General features: G+C 44.6%; 1 protein-coding gene across 2 annotated transcripts in view; it reads right to left on the bottom strand.

The window, feature by feature from the left end:
- Window positions 1–23,086, bottom strand: part of NLGN2 (neuroligin 2) — a 275,173-nt gene that overhangs the window by 50,202 nt on the left and 201,885 nt on the right. The window contains exon 3 of one of the 2 annotated variants that reach the window (XM_069215582.1): window positions 3,216–3,272. The exons of the other annotated variant lie outside the window; for it this stretch is intronic. Within the exon in view, the coding sequence (XP_069071683.1) occupies window positions 3,216–3,272 (57 nt within the window). The remainder of the gene's footprint in view (window positions 1–3,215; window positions 3,273–23,086) is intronic. 2 annotated transcript variants of the gene reach the window in all.

The following is a 23,086-nucleotide window of genomic DNA, read 5'->3' on the forward strand; positions in this document are numbered from 1 at the left end:
CCCAGCTGCAAACAGCCTACAGCATTGTCTCCGGCTTATAATAGAGCCGAAGGCAAAGCTGTAGGATGCAGGGTGCACCAGCACCCTCGCAATGCTCACTGTCTGCAAAGCAGATGGGGCTGGCCAGGTGGGCACTTGCACTGCCAATGCCAAGTGCATGGGCAGTTCAGGGGCCCCCCTGGGGCACCCTGCACCCAGTCTCTCCCAGCCTTTTCATGGCGGGGTTACCACCATGAAACTGCTGGCGGAGAGGGGGGTCGTAATCCACAGGGCTGCGCTGCTTGCAGTGCTACCCTGTCGGATTAGGACCGCCCGCACCACCAGACCTTCATGTTGATGAAAACTGGCGGTGCTGGCGGTCCAACCGCGCCGTTACCACTGCCATTGTAATGTGGCAGTCAGACCGCCACATTGGCGGCGAACGTGACCCTGGCAGTGATTAGACCACCAGGGTCGTAATAGGGCCCTTGGTGTCACTGCATGTATAGGACTATTGAAAACCATAGTAAGAAGTTTCTATAAAAGGATCCATCCTACCCCCAGATCAGTCTTAGGGAGCTCTCTGTCAGAAATATACTCCCAAACATCAATAATACATTTTATTCAAGGTAACACATCTGTGCTTACATAAAAACATTTGAAAGCAGCACTGCAAAATTCACCTAATTGAAAATACAAAACCAACTAAATATTATAATCTCTCATTGAGCCCCCAACTCAAGTCCTGCTTTTATCCATCTTCTAAGCATCAAACACTCAAATAAAGATTTAAATCAGCAAATGCACTATTAAAAATGACTAAATTAAAACATTATAAAATCTTCCCAAAAAACGTTAAAAACTCACAATAAAAGTGGAAAATCAGTCATCCTTGAAACTCTCTTAGGTCACGCTAAAGTCCAACACCACAACACTGAGGACTAAAAAAATACCCTAAGTTCAGCCATGAATTTCTTCAAATCAAGAATAAAGGCAGATAAATGAATACAAATACCTTCAAAGACAACACTAAGGTTCCTCAATGCAAAGCTGAATTCTTACAACACAAAACATTACATTTAAAATCTCTACAGATAGCAACCGATGATCCATAAATAAAGGCAAAACATGACACATAGCAGGGATAAAGTCTTTAAACAATTGTACAATACATCTGTACAGTAGTTTCTGGTTCTTCCATCTATATTGCGCTTGAATTTTTTTTCTTTTTTATTGGTATTGGTATGTTTTTAGGACTGTCTCAGAAACACCATGGATTTGGTACTTCATTGTGTAGGGTGCGCATCAGCTCCTTTAGTAATGATTTTGATTTCAGACACAGTACTTTAATACTACTTATCTAGATGGTCCCGACACATTAGTACTTGAAAGGTTGAGCTCTGTATTTAGTACATAAAAAGTAATACCAGCAACAATGCTCAGCATTTGGTACACTATACATTAGTAGATCGCCTAGACTGCTCGGAAGTTGGTTTACTGTATTATTAAGTACATAAATAATAAAGATTTCGTGTTCATACACCAGATTCTGTTTTACATCTTTGGTAAGGCTCTCTATTTGGCACACTTTGGCATAGTGCTCCTAAAGTTATGCTCAGGATCGGACACCCCCTGCTTTAGTCCATCAACAGTGATATAAACAGGATTTGGTAAACTAGGTTGTAGAATGCCCACTGTAATGTTTTAGATCAGAGGTTCCCAACTTGTGGTCCGGGGACCCCTGGGGGTCCACAAAGCCTCCTCAAGGGGTCCGGGACTGCTTAAAAAATAGAATAATATTAACAGATTAGTACCCCAGCTTTCAGTAATGACTCAGTGGGGGGTCCCTGGTTTCCAATAATGATTTAGTGGGGGTCCCCGAGTTCCAGTAATGATAAAATGGAAGTCAAAAAGTTGGGAGCTACTGTTTTAGATTTCACACTTCAATTGCCTAGAACGTTAACATTAATCCCACAGATGAGGGGCATGAGGCTTTAGGTTGGTATATTGCAGGTACACTAGGGATTTGGAGTACTACGGGCTGTTAAATAATATTTTAGATAATATGCACTATGGTATATTACTTTTAGAAATGTTGATGGTTTGACACAGTATGTCACAATTCATCCACGGAAATATCATGGATTCTGTACCCTGTGCTATTGCACACTCAGAGTAATGTTTTAGAATTAGCATTCACTGAATGAGTATACTTCTAGCAATTTTTTGAATGTGGCACACAGATATAGAACAGTATTCCAGATTTGGTACAGTATGAATTAGTATCCTTGCAGCAATTTTCTGAACTTGAGAAATTACAGTAATGTTCTGGGTTTGGTATGGTATGATTAGTTCTCGTACAGAAATGCTGTGGTCTAACATCCTATGGCATAGTACGTTTATAATAATAATCTGGGTTTGGTACAATATGTGTGAATTCCCCAAAACTGATTCACTGAATCTGGCGCACTGTGGTTTACCACAACAACCTTCATGTTTTGGATTTGGTGTGCCTGGGAGTAGTACTCTGACAGTCCTTTTCCAGAATGAGTACACTTTGATCTACTTTTTTTGCAGTAATGCTAAGGATATGACACAGTATTTGTTAATACCAAACATTAATACTCAGCATTGTTTAGTTCTCCAACAGTAGTGTTTAGGATTTGGTAAATTATGGAGCAGTAGTTTTCTAGTAATGATCTGGCGTGATATGGTATAGTACTCGAATTGTAATGCTCCGCTTGTGTTGAACTACAGTGCCGCAATAACTTACAGCCTGGGTGGTTCAGTGGGGCTAGAAACATGCTTTGCATTGTAGATTGTCATCACAAGATTTCTGTCTTGGATATAGTCAACATCAACCCCAGATTGCGAACAATTGTTCCCTCTGTGCGACCATCTCTGCCCACCCATCCCGTCTTCATATCTTTACAAATTTGCAGTATCCCTCGGTGGGGTAACACAGCCCAGAACCCCATCCCTCCTCAAAAATAGATCTAGACCTGCTATCCAAGCAAAGCTCCACACCAATCATCTTTAAGAAAAAAGCTATTTTACTTTTTCCCCCTTTTTTCCAAAAATAAGCAAAAGAACAAGTGAACAAGATAAAAAAAAATCCACACACTGAGAAAATACGAAGCTCACAAGAAATTTCTCTTTTTTCCTTAAAAAAATATCAAGACAAAAAGGAGGAAAAAACATGGTTTTTGTTTGTAAAACATGCAAGAAAAAAATACCTTCGTCTCGCGGAGGAACGTTAGATCCGGGGTCTTCATGTTTTTTGGGGGACGGACCTAAGACCAAGAAAAAAAAAGAAGAAAAAAAAAAGAAGAAAAATCGGGGAGGGGGAAAAGAGAGAGAGAAAAGTTCAAAAAAGAGGATTATTGCGGAAAAAAGGAAAAAGTAAAAAAAAACTATCTAGTGAAACACAGCATATTTTTTTTCAAAAAAAGACAAAAACGGCAAGAAAAACTGCAAACTCATCTGTGGAAGTAAATTTAGCAATAAATACAATTGCACAGTCCCCATGATAGCCTGGTTTTCGACATAGGACTTTCAATCCTTTTATTTTTAATTTGGAGGAGAGAATGATCAAACCGCAGAGAACATCGTAAGAAGAGGAGAGTTCTGTTTTTCAGAGAAAGGGTTTTTCAATGGCAAGAAAGAAACCAGCTTAAACTTTGCTGAGTATAAAACCAGGGATTTTTTTGTTACTTGAAACACAGAAATTTCCAAGCAGAAGTAAAAGTGAAGGGATGTATTTTGAGTGAAAAGATTCAAGAAAAGAATACGTCCATCCCCCTCCCCATTTGGCAATGAAAAAAATGTTTGTAGGTCTTTAAAAAAAAAAGTCAACTCCGCCTCCCCAGGAATACTTTTTGCAATGTATTTTATGTTTTTCCACAAATTTGCTTTCAAAAGGTACTTGGGGCCTGATTTAGATATTGACGGCCAGGTTAAGCCATCACAAGGTGTCAGATATTCTGTCCACTGAAATCGAAATCCCATAGGAAATAATGGGATTTAGATTTCGGCGGAAGGGATATCCTTCACGGATGTGACGGAGAAACCTATCCACCAATATCTAAATCAGTCCCTTAGTCTTAGAACGAACACTATGGTGACTACGAGCATCATCTCTGGGCATCAAATGACCATTTCACCAGCCATTGTTAAAGCGGTGAATGTCTAGAATCTTGCAGCACCCATTTGGCTCATGCAGAATGGATAGTGCTGCTGCAGATTTGAGACATTCAGAGTATGATTTGAGAGTATGACCTCGATTGCTTAGTTGAAAGAGAGATTGTCTAGTTAGCAAGTAGTGTCTTTACGTGAACACATTCGGGGAAGTAAGAAGTTACTAATGTGGAGCACACGTTTAGGAGTGATATACGCTATATGTGGTATGAAATCCTGGATGGTTCGCACATCCCTATGAGTTTGATGATCACCACCTCAATTCTTATTTCAGCTTCGAATCAGGTCTTCCAGCATAAGGTATAGGCTTGTTTGAAGACTTTTCGTAGTTCCTCATTAGGTCTGGGTTTTGCCAGCACAGCTGTCAAACACACCGGCTGCCAACAATATACAAAGTGTTGGCTTTGGATCTGCCCCTTTCAGTGACTGGCTTTCTTCAACCATGCTATTTCACCCGTTGACTTGAGACTTTGTAAGTCACATCTTGGCTCAACACACTGGAGCATTCATCTCTCACCTGATGCTGTTGGATGTTTGGGAGTAGCCTTCCCACTCCTCTTAAGGGCTTGTACGTGAAAGACATGAGGGACTAGTTTACAATTTAGTCCTCTCTGTCCCCTCCAGTGGTTCACTCCCATGTCTCTTGCTGCAATATGCTGATGTTGCATGCACTTTTGCAATAATTAAACCTGATAGACTTTGCAAAAGCTTTTTTTTAAAACTAAAGCAGGCACCGTAGTTGACTGCACTGTTCATGCTACTTTGGGTTGGGGAAGTGGGCGAGTGGGTTCTGTGTGGTATGGGGCTTTTGTCATCAGTGGCTTTGGTGAGAAGTGCCTTTAGCAGTATATTGTCACGGTCAAAGAGAGCAGAGGATAGGAAGCTGCAGATGATAACAAAAGAATGGGCTGAGGTACAAGTATGGATGCTTGGTCTCCTAGCAGGCTATGGTCTAGGCCTTAGTTGTGGGAAGTCTCCAAAGAAGGGGAGTTTGTGCCTATCGACGCTGCCTCTGAATTCTCACACTTGAGACCTTGAAGCCTTGAAAAGCCAGAATCTCATTGACTGTGGCAGCCCCGCAATTCAACAGAATTGAGGAAAGATTTCTGGAATGTGTGGTAATCATTTGAGAAGCACTAACACAAAATGTTTAAACTCAGGACCTCGTGGAAGGGCCATGATATCCACACGAATTGTCAGTTGGAGAATATGAATGGTGATTGTGGCGCCATAGGTCTAGTGGGTGACGGGAATGCCCACCACCGGGTAGAAGAGCCCATTTTACAGCTCAGTGACGTACTTGCTTTGGTCCATGTGGGGGCATTGAGCGGTTGTTGTCCAGGACGAGCAAGGCTGTGACTAACAAGGACCTGTTGAGGTTTACTCCACTGGCCATGTCATGGGTGAAGGTATTGTTGAAAAAGATGGACCTACCTAGAGTTGGCCCGTGGACTCTCTAGTGAGTGAATTAAGGAGTACAGCTATATAAAGTGATTCTTGAGTGAAAGGGACCTTTGCCAAGTTCAGATCTCAAGAATGCTTATTAAGGCGAGAAGAAAATCCACCCAATTGGGAGATGTTAAGGTGAATTCCTGGCCCATAGACGGACTCAGTTTGCTGTGGCATGGAGTTGTTGGAATGGCTCATTCCAATAGTTGGCATAAATTGTGGGGCTCTTGGCCACCCGAAACAAGCCCAACTGTAGCCAAACTCTCTCTAATGAAAAAGGCAAGTGGAAATAAAGGACACATTTATTGCCTGAAATAGAATCAATTATCTAAAACAGGGGTCTCCAACATGTAGCTTGGGAGCAACTGGTAGCTCACCAGTGCTCTGGAAGTAGCTCCCAGAAGTACTGCCCAGTGCAGTACTTAATTCAGAGGGGATACTCCTCCCATGTTGAAAAACGTCACTTTGCAAGAACAAGACAAGTTGGCCTTTGAGTGTGTTAAGCCCAAATGGAATGTCCATATTTGATAGAAAAACATGCATTTTAAGAAACTGATATGCTGATGTTTGAGAACAAAATGATGGAATATCTAACACTAACTTAAACTAATCTTTAGCTGATAGCTCTCACTGTGTTGTGGTGATTTATCTATTGTAGCCAGGGGCGGATCCTCTGCTATGGCGGAGGAGTGTCGCCCCCCCTAGCCCCCCCCAAGCAGGAGCTGCAAACCTTTAAAATAAAGGCCGCCCTTTAAAAATAAACAATAATAAACAACGTTTATTATCGTTTTATGTTTAAAAGGGCGGTGCCATGGGGATGACGAGCCGTGAGGGGAGTGCACAGAGCACCCCCCCTCAGTGTGCATGTATGTTTGGCCGGCCGTCTCGGGCTGGCCAAACACATATGTGCACAAGGGCTCTCTCCAACCCGGCACTGTGTTGACAGATTGGAGAGAGCAAGCCCAGGCTCCCAGTCTGCGCTGGAGCGGCCAGGCAGGGTGTTTCAGCCAATCATAACACTGCCCTGAGCAGCGTCATGATTGGCCACAGGACAGGCTGGGAGCCTGCCCTGCAGCGGAGAGCAGCGGTGAGCTTAAGGTAAGTCTTTTTTTATATATATTTATTTTAGTGTTATTCCCCCCCCCTCCCCCGCCCCGCCACCTTGCCCAGTCACGACTGGTTGTAGCATTTACTTTGCCAGTCGACATCTGCTGTTGTGACTCTGACATTAACATTTTAGTTTGATAAATCTCTTCCTCACATTGCTGTTAGTTCCCTCGTTTTATGCATTGGGGTGGTTGAGGCTCTATATCGTCCAGCAAAAATATTCTATCCAGGATATAGACTAGCACAATATCATGGAGTTATGTATACAAAGGTAAGTATAGTTGTATTTACTTTCTTAACTCAACATGTATTTTTCTTGAATATATATATATATATGTCCAAAATTGTGACACACATCTGGGTAGCCACTATTTATAACCCTGCAAGGCTTGCCCACTATTATAGTTTTCTCTGATGTGCTCACTACTGCAATCACTGTGAAAATCACCAGTAGCTCTAGACTGTTTATATTGTTCAGAAGTCATGCTTGTTATAGAAAAGGCGTGAGAAATCTGATCTAAAATTTCCCTGAAAAAAGATGTCATTAATAAAATTACACCTAAATTCTGGATATGGGGGCGATCTGTGAACTCAGCTCTGCTATTCCCCTCTGTATTTTTGTCTATGTATGGAGTAGAGTATATGTGTCATCCAAAGACAGGGAAACCCACTGGAGAGACAAAACAAGAGGGAAAGTGCGCAAGTGCTGGTGCAGATATTGTAAGGCTGGGACCTGTGAAGGTCTAGTGTGAACTGTGTGATTGTCTGATCTCCGCGAGGGTCTGGTGTGGCTATGTCTATTGGCGTACATGCAAGTCGCTTTTGGCCGTCTCTGTGAGGGTCTGTTGTGGGCTAGGTGGAGGTTCTGGGTTTTGTGAAGTTTCTGTCTGGGCTGACTGAGGCTCTGTTGTGCTCCCTGTCATAGTATGTTGTGGGCTCTTTGAGGGTTTCAGGTTAGATAGCCGATCAAGCCCTGTAATTTGCTTTGTAGCGGCATGTAGGGGTGTCTGTATGCGGGTGTGGTGTATAGGACAAAGAACCCTGGGGGCTGTAATACCTGGAAGTTCCCCAGCTAAGGCGTCAACACCAGCTACTCATCATCTGTGGCATGTCTGGTCCTGCCAAGCAGACCGTCATGCTCTGGGCACAAGAAGGCCCTCACCATGCTTCCTAAAGGAGCTTTCAGTTGCCATGCTTCCAATGTGCACAAGAGGAAGACGGCTGGTGAGCACTGAGTTGCCAAGGGGCGTCATCAAGTCACCAGCATGGCCAAAACAAATTTACTGTGCTCGCCACCTTTAGAAAGGTCCAACCGCAAGAAGACACGGCCAGTGATTTCAGCATGAACCCTCACAGTCTTACATAGAGTCAAGCACATTCAAGCAGAGCAGCCAGTCATAGTTGGGTGGCCTTGCCCCTATGACCACATCACCAGGTGGTGAAGACCTGTACTGGTTTCCAGCTCTGAGCCAGGCGGACCTCACATAACTTAAGTACCTACAGAGAAGCCTAGATAAATGGATGCTGAATATGTTTTACAGAGACTAAGTAGTAAGGGCCTGATTTAGTTCTCGGTGGATGTAATACCCCATCACCAACATGACAGATATCTTGTCCGCAATATAACAATCTCAGTAGAATATAATGGGTTCGTGAATTACGGGATATCAGTCATGTTTGTGACTGAGTATTCCTCTCCGCCAAGATCTACATCAGGCCCATAGGCTCCTTGTGCCACCGAGGTTCATGGTTCACAGGTCTGGTGTTTAAAAGGAACAACGTCTTGGAGAACAGACATAAATTCATAATTGTGCACTTCATAGGTAATCCATACCTTTTCCCCAAATTAGGTTCCCTGCAGATTATCGCTCCTACAAAAAACATCCTCCACAAAATGTCATGTTTCAACCTTTTTTAGTAAAATAACTGAGAAAAAAATCATACATATATTTTACAAATTTTGTTATGAAAAAATCTGCAGAAATGTACTCTTCGTGTTTTTTCTCTAGCAAAACCTTTTTTTTTTTTCCTTCCTCAAGTGTTTTGTATGTCTTGGAAAATTCATTTCATGTGCAGTTTTTCACAATTTTATAAAGAAACTGGAGGCAAAGTCCCACAGCTTTACATGGACCTAATTTGTCAGCAGAACACTGAGGCTCTCGTTACGAGGCTAGTGGGCCTAGGACCGCCAGACTCGCTTCGGCGGTCGGACCACTGTCACCACCACTTTTTCACCGGCCGACGGCCTAATGGTGCCGGCGGTCTTAATCCGTCAGGGCAGCGCTGCAAGCAGCCCTGCCCTGGGGATTACGAGTCCCCTCTCCACTGGCTTTTACATTGTGGTTTTACCATCATGTAAAAGCTGGCGGAGACGGGGTACCGGGGGCCCTGTGGGCACCCCGTCACCAAGCACGACAGGTGCTGCTGCACCCGACACACAGCAACATTGCAGCCGGCTCGATTACGAGCCGGCATCAATGTGGTGGATTGTTTCCGCCGATGACCCAGCAAGCAACTCGTAATAGGGGCCGTGTGAAGGCGACAACACAGGTGGTCTTCTGAGTGCGGGACTTGGTGGCATTTTCCACCTGCCAAACTCATAATGAATGCCTGAATGCTAAAACCCATCTCTTTTGGCACTCCCACTACCATTTACAGAGTTTTCTGAAACAAACGAAAAACTGGTATTCCAAAATCCAGAAAGTTTCCTTGAGAAAATGAGGTGAAGGAGGACCCCTGTTTGTTATGTGCATGCTCACTAACTGGTAGAAGTGATTTATGGTTCTGGAACTCTGAAGTGACTTTGGTGGGACATCAAAAATTACTTTAACACTATACAAAGAGGTTTTTCCGTGACCTGGACACATAGCAGATTTTTAGGAGAGCTCCAAAGGATAAGTTTACATGCAATAGATGTAGATAAGTCGTGGTTAGCCTGATAAAAAGGTGTGGACTCCATTCTTGTGGGCAGATGTTGGACAGGGACCTGGAGAGTAAGGATTGAAGAGAAAATACTGTGGCTCTCATTATGAGTGGTCCGGTTTGGTGACGAGTTCTTTATCGGCCTGATAAAAACCTATTAGTATTATTCGGGGTCGATATATACCTACTATCACCAGGTTTCACTATTGAAATGGGGAATAACAAGTGGATTTGTGTGCTTTCAACACCAAAGTCTGTATGCACCAATATTTATGAGGCATATTTCCTAGGGGTACGTGAAGTGTGCATAATTTGTTTTTGCTAAATTATGTGCAATTATGTGAAATGCAAATCTGTCATTTGACTTTGCATCAGTTTATTATATTTTTTTGTAGAGCTGTATTTTGCGCTAAAAAAGTGCAATAAAACCTAAAAGCACCACAAATAACCACTGCTCACTTTTTGTTGTTCCTGTGCATTCCTGGTAAAAATTTACGGCGGATGGAGCTACATTTTTACCACGAGTAGCGTGAAATTATGTGACTTGGCACATTGACATAATTAAGGGAAATATGTGTATTTGTTCTCAAAATTGGCATAATTTTAATTTCCCCATGACTAATTTTCCTCTAGTAAATTGCAGCAGGTTTCCCCTGCGGAAGTTTACCTGGGAAAATGTCGGGGTGCAGTAATTTTAACAGTTGTAATTCCAATCCCTGTCCAAACCTGTGTTTGCTGCTGAAAGTGAGGGCCATTGAGAGGGAGTCCAGAAATAAAGGACAGCCCAGTATTTTGATAGACACCACAGCGTCATAGCAGTGAAATCCTGGGGTAACCACAGGAAATATTTGGTCTTGGAAACCTGAACACTAGCATCCTGGAATCTGAAAAAAACAAAAACTTTTTGCTAACTTAGTTTCAATTTGACCCGAAGGGTATCCAAAATGTTTATCAAACACTAAGCGCACATCTATGGGATGCTGGTTGTCAGTCAAACATATTCTAGTACCCTAATTGCAGCAAAAAAGAGAGGAAGAGGGTGTATGCCTCCTCAGGGGGAGAAACTGTCAAGGACCACAGGCATCAAAATGTTTCCAATACAATCACTAAAATAGGTCTGTGTAAATAATATGTCACCTAAATAGTGTCAGACTGAGAAGGCTAAATATTCGTTTTGACACATTTCCCGTCTCAATAGTCTTATCAACAAGTTTCGGCCTCTCCCTTTAGTAGTATCTGAGGGCCTTCTTCAGGACCAAAGAGAGTTGTCACCAGTGATGACTAGCAGAGTAATTGGACCTTCAGAAACCTCTTCTCTGGCAAGATTTCAAACATAATGGACTAAGAATTGCTGACTCCTTTAACTCAGTGTAATTTTCAGGGGGTGTAGTCAGCCTTTGGGGGAATGCTAGGTGGGCTATAAGCAACATCGACTGTTTATTTATATATTTGTAGGGTAAACATTTTGGCCTCTATCACTTGTGTATGTGTGTGTGGAGAAAAGGCCAAAATGCATCTTAAAATCTTGACACTGTAGCATGGAGGAGGAGATACATCTTGTCAGTTTGTTTCAAAGTAAAGTATGAAGATAAATGTAGGGATTACTTATTGCCTGTTTACAAAGAAATCTGAGATCTGCAAATTGACTAATAAAATGTAACTTTCTGCTGTTTCTGGCACATAATTAAAAGCAGGGCCCCTAGAATTATGCGGCAGATGAGAGCCAAATTATGCAGCAAGGCTAAGTAAATTATGCAGCAACAAAAGGCAAATTATATGGGATAACGTGGCAGATTTTGCAGTAGCATTACTTCACTATTTCATCATTCTTAAACTTGGTAACACTGTCTGGGCATTGTTTAACACCCAAATACAGTAATAAGCAATAGAAAGTAACCATTTAAGCTTTGCAAATGGCCTTTCACAGTGTGTGGCAACATGTATCACTGCATTTTTAGTAACTTTTGAACCGTTTGGGCAAAAAAAAAAATTTTTGTTAAAATATGTAGATTATATAGTAGATCATGTATTAAGTTACAAATGCGGCAAATCTATAATTATGCTAAAACTAGCCTTACAATCACATAATTCCAGTGGCCCTTATTATAAGGAACCTTGATAATAGGCACCAGGGTTATAAAACAAAATATTATCCATCATAACAGAGTACCCCGCGGTGCGCTACAGAGACTCTAACCCCCCAAAATGGTAGGGAAAGTACATTTTGAGAGAGAGGTGAAACGGGGGAAATGGGAAACATGGGTTTACAGGAAGAATAAAAACTTGAGCCTGATAGGGAGAAAACAAGAGAGCGAGAGAGAGATGAGTTAAGGCATCAGAGAGAGAGAGGAAGAAAGAGAGATATTAGTCTAGCTGTGAAAGAAGGGCCGAGAGAGGGAGGGAGTAGGGGAAGGAGGGCTTGTGGGAGAGAGGAAGGGGGAGAGGGCCTGACACAATGGGGAATGAGAGAGAGACAACACTGATAGGTGAGGGCAGCTCGGTCACAGGATCCCCACCCCTTTTCCAGACGGTCCCCCTCTGGCTGCGCCCTCCATCCCTCACCTAATGTGTGCCCTGGAATTGAAAACATCAGCCGGGGGAACTGGTACATGATGACTGCAAATTGCTTAGCTCGTGCAATCCTGTATTCAGAACACGTTGTCCCCGCAGCCAGCCCTATCCTCTCCATGACGGATCCGAGCAGCGCGCGGAGGGTGCGCGCATGTGCACGCACGCGCATGCGTGGTGGGAGTTTTCCATTGCTCCCCTTGATGTGTGCTGCCTGCAAACAGCTCACTGTGTCCTGCTCAACGACTTAAGGTTTAGTAGCACAACCCATCAGCCACGCAGACCTGTCCTCCATTGTAAAAATGTGTCACCTGCGTTTAGGTACAAGGACAAAACCCTCTTTTGACATTGCACCTTCAAACCCCAGCATGTATAAATCTAGCTTGCTTTTTCAACATTGATGGTACCAACAACACTCCTGCAACAGAGGCAATCAAGACATGAACACATTCAGACTCAATCGAGGTGTTACCGGAGGAGTACAAACAGAAGGGCACCTACTCGGGGCACATGCTTGATCTAACTTTCATGCAACCTCAAACACACCAATATTTACATCCCCACACAAATATCCTTTCATCTCCCAACATCTCCTGAGCATGTGGGACCAATCACCTCATCGTGTGAGAATCAAACAAATATCACCCACAATTCAACGCCTCGAAGACCTCTATGGGTAGAATTTAGTGAGCGACAGAAGCAGTGGGATGTGTCCCAGCCATCAATGACCAATCGCAATAGCTGTCATAATATCATCCATACAGCTAACGAATAGGAACTAAACAAACTGCAAGTATAATAAACAAGGCCTCAAAGGGACCCACAAATGGTTGAGCCACTGCTTGACATTCCTATAAAGATAGGGGCAAAATCTTGAACACTGAGGTGCAAAATACAGTAAAAAATGGTCGTACTTTTTACAGGATTAGCAGATGAAGGTAGCAAAAGGTTATTTGGAAAAATGAAAATCCTACCTGGCAAATCTCATTAGGAACACAACAGTACAAAGAAATGACTAAGCCTCAAATCCTAGAAAAAATCCCACAAGCCTTACCCCAACACTGTGAAGGCCTGTTACAATAGGTCTGTGATGCAACCGTATGCAATCTCCAGTTGCTTTAATGCCCACCCATAAACTCTGATCCAAGAAATCCTCATTTCCGACTTTAGAACCAGTTCCTGTAAAGAAAAGTTTACCTCAAGCATTAAAGCATCTAATCTGTTAGTGGACTCCTCTCCGACATCCTGCACGAACCAAGCCTTTCACTCTGTCTAATGACACAAATGCATAAGTTCATTGCTTTTTGACAACATGCTTAGCCCCTTGAAAGCCCCAAAACGTGGTTATCGCTCAGCTTCTAAAAACACCAACAGCCTCCCAAATAGTTCTGGCCAACTATGTCTGAACTCCAATTTCTCTGGAAGGAGTTGGAACAAATAATCTACAAGAATATAGTGAACAATAGCAGCTTCTGCAGAACCTCCTGCCAGGCTCACCCCAAGAGGGCACAGTCACCTCAGGCAACGGACAGCAGAGAGGAACTCTTTGTCACTCTCGGTGAGGGCCAGCAACATGCTGTGATCCACCATGACCTCCCTAGGGTCTTACAAAACAGCCGACCATTGCATTCTACTGGCCAAAGGCAGAGCAGATGTGTTCTTCTTATTTGGTGAGTTTAAGACTGGACTAATCCTACGTAAAGTGCTTCTTTCAATGATCCAGACCAATTCGGTCTGAGTCCACTGATGCTCCTACCGCCTGGCCCTATTGATTAATTCACCGCCTTGCCGATTAATGCTCACTTCTGTCTGGGCTCACTGGTGGTCATTACTGTCTAGTACCATAGATTTTTGATTGATGTTAATCATGTTGGGGGAGGATTAGTTCATTGAAGTACATACTCTGTGGGGCCATTGATGTTCTTACTGTGAGAGGCCACTGATGCATCTTTTTGCATCAGTCAATGATGCTTTTATTGCTTGGATCTTTGATGCATCAGAGGGCACTAAACCAATTATTGCCTGGTATCATGGCTTCATATAGTGTATGGAGCTACGGATGTATGTTGCAGATTATGTCCTCGGGCCTCAAAGACATTTTTCTTCCTGAGACACGTTTGTCATAGTGCCTTAGGTTTGTTTTTTGCTTCTTAGGATGTGGTATATTTTGCATATTTAATTTGTACACATCCATGTATTATCTGTTTAGTGACCATATTAACAATGTTTTTATGTTACCAAGCTATTATTGCTATTTTATTAAATTTAAATATTTGGGCGTTTTTACCACTTTTACTGATGTCCAATTCGTGATGTCACTGATTTTGAAACTATTACTTCTAGGAGTTTTGAAATCCTGAGTGCAGAACCCTAAACCAGAGCGAGGAAGATTAGACTTGGGCGGACATGGAACAATTCCAGAGATATCCAGCTATCTCATGGTGGGCGTGAGTTAATTTAATCATGCATTTACCTGATTATTGTGGTTTGTTAACACTTTACCATTCACAATATAAATGGCAAGGCTGTAGATTTCTGCATTGCATCAATAGTCTTTTCCAACGTCTTGAGAAAGTGTTCCTCAACGTGCCACACACAAGGCTTCTACATGCCGCGTATTGACAGAACACAAATATGGATATTCGTACTGAAAATTGACAGGTGTGGTCAGGGACAGAGGAAGGGTCTTCAGGTAGGCACTTATATCAAAGTCATGAAAGGATTCCCCCTTCCCACCCTCGACCCCTGAGCATCCTGCAATTTGCTGCTGAGGAACCAAGGGAAATAAACAGTGATTTTAGAACATGTTTCTCTTCCAGTCACTGCCTTATTGACTGCTGAGGATAGGCATTGCTCTTAGAACTATTTGCTTGGAGAACCATGTTCACTTTTTTCATGGCTCTGTCTTCCTGACTGCTGAGGCCAGGCAGTGCTCTTAGATCCGTGCTTACTTTCTCTTCCAGTCACTGCCTTCCTGGCTACTGAGTCCAGGCAGTGCTCTTAGATGATCCAGGCTTACTTTTTCTTCATGTCACTGCCATCCTGGCTCATGAGGCCCGGTAGTGCTCTTAGATCCTTGCTTACTTTCTCTACCTGTCACTGCCTTCCTGGCTGCTGAGCCACAGCAGTGCTCTTAGAACCATGTTTACTTTCTCTTCCTGTGGCTGCCTTCATGACTGCTGAGGCCAGGCAGTGCTCTTAGATCCATGCTTACTTTCTTTTCCTGTCACTGATTTCCTGGCTACTGAGGCCAGGCAGTCTCTTAGATCCATGCTTAGTTTATCTTCCTTTCACTTCCTTCCTGGCTGCTGAGGCCCGTTAGTGCTCTTAGATCCATGCCTACTTTCTCTTCCTGTTGCTGCCTTCCTGGCTGCTGAGGCCAGACAGGGCTCTTAGATGATCCATGCTTATTTTCTCTTCATGTCACTGCCTTCCTGGCTGCTGAGGCCAGGCAGCGCTCTTAGATCCATGTGTACTTTCTCTTCCAGTCACTGCCTTCCTGACTGCTGTGGATAGGCAATGCTCTTAGAGCCATTTGCTTGGAGAACCATGTTTATTTTTTCCTGCCTCTGTATTCCTGACTGATGAGGCCAGGCATTCCTCTTAGACCCATGATTACTTTCTCTTCCTGTCACCGCCTTCCTGGCTTGTGAGGCCAGGCTGCCCTTAAATCCCTGATTACTTTCTCTTCTTGTCACTTCCATCCAGCCTGCTGAGGCCGGCAGTGCTCTTAAATCCATGCTTACTTTCTTTTCCTGTCACTGCTGTCCTGGCTACTGAGGCCAGGCAGTGCTCTTAGATCCATGCTTACTTTCTTTTCCCGTCACTGATTTCCTGGCTACTGAGGCCAGGCAGTTTCTTAGATCCATGCATATTTTATCTTCCGTTCACTGCCTTCCTGACTGCTGAGGATAGGCAATGCTCTTACAACCATTTGCTTGGAGAACCATGTTCACTTTTTTCCTGCCTCTGTATTCCTGACTGATGAGGCCAGGCAGTGCTCTTAGACCCATGATTACTTTCTCTTACTGTCATTGCCTTTCTCACCTCTGAGGCCAGGTAGTGCTCTTAGGTCCACGCTTACTTTCTCTTCCTGTCACTGCCTTCCAGCCTGCTGAGGCCGGCAGTGCTCTTAGATCCATGCTTACTTTCTTTTCCCGTCACTGATTTCCTGGCTACTGAGGCCAGGCAGTTTCTTAGATCCATGCATATTTTATCTTCCATTCACTGCCTTCCTGACTGCTGACGATAGGCAATGCTCTTACAACCATTTGCTTGGAGAACCATGTTCACTTTTTTCCTGCCTCTGTCTTTCTGACTGCTGAGGCCAGGCAGTGTTCTTAGATCCATGCTTACTTTCTCTTCCTGTCACTGCCTTCCTGGCTGCTGAGCCACAATAGTGCTCTTAGATCCATGCTTACTTTCTCTTCCTGTCACTGCCTTCCTGGCTTGTGAGGCCAGGCAGTGCTCTTAGATCCCTGCTTACTTTCTTTCCCCGTCACTGATTTCCTGGCAACTGAGGCCAGGCAGTTTCTTAGATCCATGCATATTTTATCTTCCAGTCACTGCCTTCCTGACTGATGAGGATAGGCAATGCTGTTAGAACTATTTGCTTGGAGAACCAGATTTGCTTTTTTCCTGCCTCTGTCTTCCTGACTGCTGAGACCAGGCACTGCTCCTAGATCCACGCTTACTTTTTCTTCCAGTCACTTCCTTCCTGACTGCTGTGGCCAGGCAGTGCTCTTGTATCCGTTTTTACCTTCTCTCCCTGTCACTGCCTTCCTAGCTAGTGAGGTCTGGCAGTGCTCGTAGATCCATGCTTATTTTCTCTTCCTGTCACTGCCTTCTGACTGCTGAGGCCAGGCAGCGCTCTTAGACCCATGCTTACTTTCTCTTCCTGTCACTGCCTTCCTGACTGCTGAGGAAAGGCAATGCTTTTAGAACCATTCACTTGGAGAACCATATTTACTTTTTTCCTGCCTCCGTCTTCCTGACTGCTCAGGCCACGCAGTGCTCTTAGATGATCCATGCTTACTTTCACTTCCTGTAACTGCCTTCCTAGCTACTGACGCCAGGCCGTGCTCTTAGATCCATGCTTACTTTCTCTTCCCATCACTGGCTACTGAGGCCAGGCAGTGCTCTTAGATCCGTGCTTACTTTCTCTTCCAGTCACTGCCTTCCTGGCTACTGAGTCCAGGCAGTGCTCTTAGATGATCCATGCTTACTTTCTCTTCCAGTCATTGCCTTCCTGGCTACTGAGGCCAGGCAGTGCTCTTAGATCCATGCTTACTTTCTCTTCCCGTCACTGCCTCCCTGGCTAGTGAGGTCTGGTAGTACTCTTAGATCCATGCTTACTTTCTCTTCCCATCACTGGCTACTGAGGCCAGGCAGTGCTCTTAGATCCGTGCTTACTTTCTCTTCCAGTCACTGCCTTCCTGGCTACTGAGGCCAGGCAGTGCTCTTAGATCCATGCTTACTTTCTCTTCCCGTCACTGCCTCTCTGGCTAGTGAGGCCAGGCAGTGCTCTTAGATCCATGCTTACTTTCTCTTCCCATCACTGCCTCCCTGGCTAGTGAGGTCTGGCAGTGCTCTTAGACCCATGCTTACTTTCTCTTTCGCTCACAGCCTTCCTTGCTGCTGAGGCCAGGCAGTGCTCTTAGATCTATGCTTAACTTCTCTTCCCGTCACTGCCTTCCTAGCTAATGAGGCCAGGCAGTGCTCTTAGATCCATGCTTACTTTCTCTTCCAGTCGCTGCTTTCCTAGCTGCTGAGGCCAGGCAATGCTCTTAGATCCATGCTTACTCTATCTTCCTGTCACTGCCTTGCTGGCTGCTGACGCCAGGCCGTGCTCTTAGATCTGTGCTTACTTTCTCTTCCTTCCTGACTGCTCAGGCCATGCAGTGCTCATAGATGATCCATTCTTACTTTCACTTCCTGTCACTGCCTTCCTAGCTGCTGAGGCCAGACCATGCTCTTAGATCCATGCTTACTTTCTCTTCCCATCACTGGCTCCTGAGGCCAGGCAGTGCTCTTAGATCCGTGCTTACTTTCTCTTCCAGTCACTGGCTTCCCGGCTAGCTAGGCTAGGCAGTGCTCTTAGATGATCTTACTCTTCCTGTGGCTGCCTTCATGACTGCTGAGGACAGGCAGTGCTCTTAGATCCATGCTTACTTTCTTTTCCTGTCACTGATTTCCTGGCTACTGAGGCCAGGCAGTCTCTTAGATCCATGCCTACTTTCTCTTCCTCTCACTTCCCTCCTGGCTGCTGAGGCCCGTTAGTGCTCTTAGATCTGTGCTTACTTTCTCTTCCAGTCACTGCCTTCCCGGCTACCCAGGCTAGGCAGTGCTCTTAGATGATCCATGCTTACTTTCTCTTCCTTTCACTGCCTTCCTGGCTGCTGAGGCCCGGTAGTGCTCTTAGATCCGTGCTTACTTTCTCTTTCTGTCACTGCCTTCCTGGCTGCTGAGCCACAGCAGTGCTCTTAGAACCATGTTTACTTTCTCTTCCTGTGGCTGCCTTCATGACTGCTGATGCCAGACAGTTCTCTTAGATCCATGCTTACTTTCTCTTCCAGTCACTGCCTTCCTGACTGCTATGGATAGGCAATGCTCTTAGAGTAATTTTCTGGGAGAACCATGTTTATTTTTTCCTGCCTTGGTATTCCTGACTGATGAGGCCAGGCATTGCTATTAGACCCATGGTTACTTTCTCTTACTGTCATTGCCTTTCTCACTTCTGAGGCCAGGTAGTGCTCTTAGGTCCATGCTTACATTCTCTTCATGTCACCGCCTTCCTGGCTTGTGAGGCCGGGCAGCGCTCTTAAATCCCCGGTTACTTTCTCTTCCTGTCATTGCCTTCCAGCCTGCTGAGGCCGGCAGTGCTCTTAGATCCATGCTTACTTTATTTTCCCGTCACTGATTTCCTGGCTACTGAGGCCAGGCAGTACTCTTAGATCCATGCTTACTTTATTTTCCTGCCACTGATTTCCTGGCTACTGAGGCCAGGCAGTTTTTTTGAATCCATGCATATTTTATCTTCCAGTCACTGCCTTCCTGACTGCTGAGGATAGGCAATGCTCTTAGAAACATTTGCTTGGAGAACCATGTTTGCTTTTTTCCTGCCTCTGTCTTCCTGACTGCTGAGACCAGGCATTGCTCTTAGGTCCACGCCTACTGTTCCTTCCAGTCACTTCTATCCTGACGGCTGTGGCCTGGCAGTGCTCTTATATCTGTTTTTACCTTCTCTTTCCGTCACTGCCACCCTGGCTAGTGAGGTCTGGCAGTGCTCGTAGATCCATGCTTATTTTCTCTTCCTGTCACTGCCTTCCTGGTTGCTGAGGCCAGGCAGTGCTCTTAGATGATCCATGCTTACTATCTCTTCCTATCACTGCCTTCCTGGCAGCTGAGGCCAGGCAGTGCTCTTTGATACATGCTTACTTTCTCTTCCCATCACTGCTGTCCTGGCTGCTGAGGCCAGGCATTCCTCTTAGATCCGTGCTTACTTTCTCTTCCCGTCACTGCGTTCCAGGCTAGTGAGGCCTGGGAGTGCTCTTATATCCATGCTTACTCTATCTTCCTGTCACTGCCTTCCTTACTGCTGAGGCCAGACAGTGCTCTTTGGTCCATGCTTAATTTCTCTTTCTGTCACACCCTTCCTTGCTGTTGAGGCCTGGCAGTGCTCTTAGATCTATGCTTAACTTCTCTTCCAGTCACTGCCTTCTTAGTTAATGAGGCCAGGCAATGCTCTTAGATCCATACTTACTCTATCTTCCTGTCACTGCCTTACTGGCTGCTGACGCCAGGCCGTGCTCTTAGATCCGTGCTTACTTTCTCTTCCTTCCTGACTGCTCAGGCCAGGCAGTGCTCTTAGATCATCCACCCTTACCTTCTCTTCCTGTTCTGTCTTCCTGGCTGCTGAGGACAGGCCGTGCTCTTAGATCCATGCGTACTTTCTCTTCCCCTCACTGGCTACTGAGGCCAGGCAGCGCTCTTAGGTCCATGTTTACTTCCTCTTCCGGCCTCTGCCTTTCCTTTCCTGCCCTGCTTGCAACAGCTTTCCTGCCTGTTGCAGAAAGAGAGTGCTCTTTGTTCAATTTATACTTCCTCTTGTTGATGCTGACTTCCTGATTTCTGAGGCCAGGCAGTGCTCTTAGACCCATATTTGCTTTCTCCTCCTGCTGCTGCCTTACTGACTGCTGAGGCTGGCATAGTAGAGGCAGTGCCGGGGTGCCAAAAGACAAGCCAAGAGTAGCAGATGGATGTTCCTGATTGACATTCGTGGAGGGTCCTCATTAAAGCTTGGACAGTTTGAGAGCTGCTCATTCCCTTTAAAAGGTTAGACTTTGTGGGCACCCCAGGGCAGCAGGCATGGCACACAACTACTCGCTGTCCGTACCTGGGAATTGTCCTGCCATGATTTCCCGAGTAAAAAGGAGTGAACCTTTCCTCGAGTCCTTATAGGTCTTGGTATTTTGTGAGGGTAATTTCCCCACTAGGGAAATGCTCATAAAATGGAGATTAAGACTATCTCAGTAATGGAAAGATTTACCCCACCAGCCTTGAAAGCATCAGTGCTGAAAATGTTGAAAACTGGAGTTCCTGTTCACTGTTGAAGTTTATTTCTGATTATATTAGTTCCATCATGAAGGCAACCATCTTCTAGAAGTTTGTTTATTGGTTCGAAGTGTGTTAACCTAAAGGTTGTTTTGTGGTGTTGGTTTTTGGGATCAAAGTCTGAGAAATGTCTCTCAGAAACTTGCTATTACGCTTGTCTCCATGAAGAAACTACATCCTCGAACAAAGACACAACATAAACCACCATACAACGGGAGGGCTACTGAGCCATGCTTCACCTGAAGATGTTTAGAGAATACCTCTTTGGTTTGAGTGTGGCCGAATGGAGATTGTTTTAGGAAGTGCACCTGAATTATATTTCCAGTGGCAAAGTTTAAAAAGGTGGGACTTCCGAACTCCACAAAGTTCTAAAGATGGTCCCCTTCCAGGAGCATTTTTCCAAGATCTTACACAAAGCAGCTTTGTGGCATTTTCTCTAGAAAAAAATAAATGATAATGTTTTTTCGCAGCTGCCACATTTCATTGTTAAAACTGCTCCACAAAGTTGCCAACTACCAACATCACAACTTTCGAAGTTCACAAAGGTGGTAAAATATGCAGTGTTTTAAAGAGACCCTAACAAAGTTGTTAGTCCAACTTAAAATGACCGTGTAAAGATGGTGGGGAAAGAGTAGTGACTTGCAGAGCCCTTTGGCTCTCACGACGTAGCAGTGTTGCCTACCACAGTTGGTAGAACCTTCAGAGGTGCAAGTAGAACTCAAGATATGTGGTGTTAATGTAGGAGCAGCCCACTCTCCCTGAAAACAGTGAGGCACAGCACGGGCAGCAGTGTTGGTGCTGTAGTTCTGTGACTGGTCCACACCAGTGCTTTAAATGGAAAAATAGAAGTGCAGGTACTCTGTACCAGAGTACCTGCTTGTTTCTGAGAAGTGCCGGTACTCTCCAATTGAAAGTATTACGTTTTTCTTGAGATGTGCCGGTACTCTCCCTCTCAAAATAAAAAAGTGCCGGTACTCAGTACCGGAGAGTACCGGCCCATTTAAAGCACTGGTCCACACAGGCCCGTGCATGCAAGGATGCTCATGAGCGTGTGCATGTATAGGGCCTTCATCACTTGGTTGCCTTGAAGGTGGGACACAAAGGTTTGGTAGATGCTTGTGTTAGAATGGGTACCTCTGAAATAGCACCAGATGTGTGCTGCATTGGTTTACAAAAATCTTTGTTGTGGGAGCACCGCATGATGAAGATGAGAATGTGTGCCCTTCCCTTCTGCGGACAGGCTGGGAGCCAGGTCTGTTTGACAGGAAAGAGGGCCATGAAGTCACTGAGACTGCAGTTATCTCTTACGCTGTGGGAATAGAATGCAACTTTGAGGGCCAGAGTGTGATGTGGGCAAGAGGCCTTCACAAACAACCTGGGTTGGTGAAGCTACACACAGGTTCTACACTGGGAAGGCATTACCTTATCAATATAACACTATCTCTGGACCCACCTAAAGCACCTCTGCTGTTCAGTCCCCAAGAGCCCAAAATTCCAAAAGATAAGTGGTAGCTTGCCCCACCCATAAACTACTTGGTGGGCCCCATCCCACATGTGGACCTGACACCGGAACATACAAATAGCACCTGTCTTACGACCAGTTGGACACCTGATGGAGCCTTTATGGTGTTTCATGGCCCTGTCTGTTTGAGATGCTCCCTTGTGAAATAACATCGCACCCCCCCACTGTTCATGTTGTAAATGTAGCGAGCTCCGAAGAAGCGAATAATTTTACAAAACACGTGTTGGCTTTCCCTACAAAAAATCTTTAGCACTCTGGAATTACATGGTTGTCAATCTACATCAAACAGGTCTATAATTTGAAGAATTACATGTCTTTCATAATTATCAATTGAATAGAAATGCTGACGATGCAAATAAAACATAGATAAGACTCTCAACCTGAAAGGCCCACTGAACTTCTTCTCATTGTAAACATGTTGCACTTCACAATACTACAACCCCAGTGGTGTCAGAAAAGTTGGTGGCCTCCCTTGCAGGTCCTTCAAGTTGGTTTATCTTATTTTCTTTCACGCAGAAAACTCAGATAGCCTACCTACTACGTTAATAATAGCACAACACATACTACTGAAAAGAGCTCTGGGCTGTTCCCAGGCAGCATCTAAGCATGTTTTACACCAGGAACTATCTCATCCATATATAGAAACTAAACTCAAGTTGTCCACTGGCCTGTGGATATATGACTCAATCCTAAGGCAGAATTGACAAGCTTCATACTGCATGGTGTTTT

This window comes from Pleurodeles waltl, chromosome 12 (assembly GCF_031143425.1).
Source record: "Pleurodeles waltl isolate 20211129_DDA chromosome 12, aPleWal1.hap1.20221129, whole genome shotgun sequence".
Classification (NCBI taxonomy): domain Eukaryota; kingdom Metazoa; phylum Chordata; class Amphibia; order Caudata; family Salamandridae; genus Pleurodeles; species Pleurodeles waltl.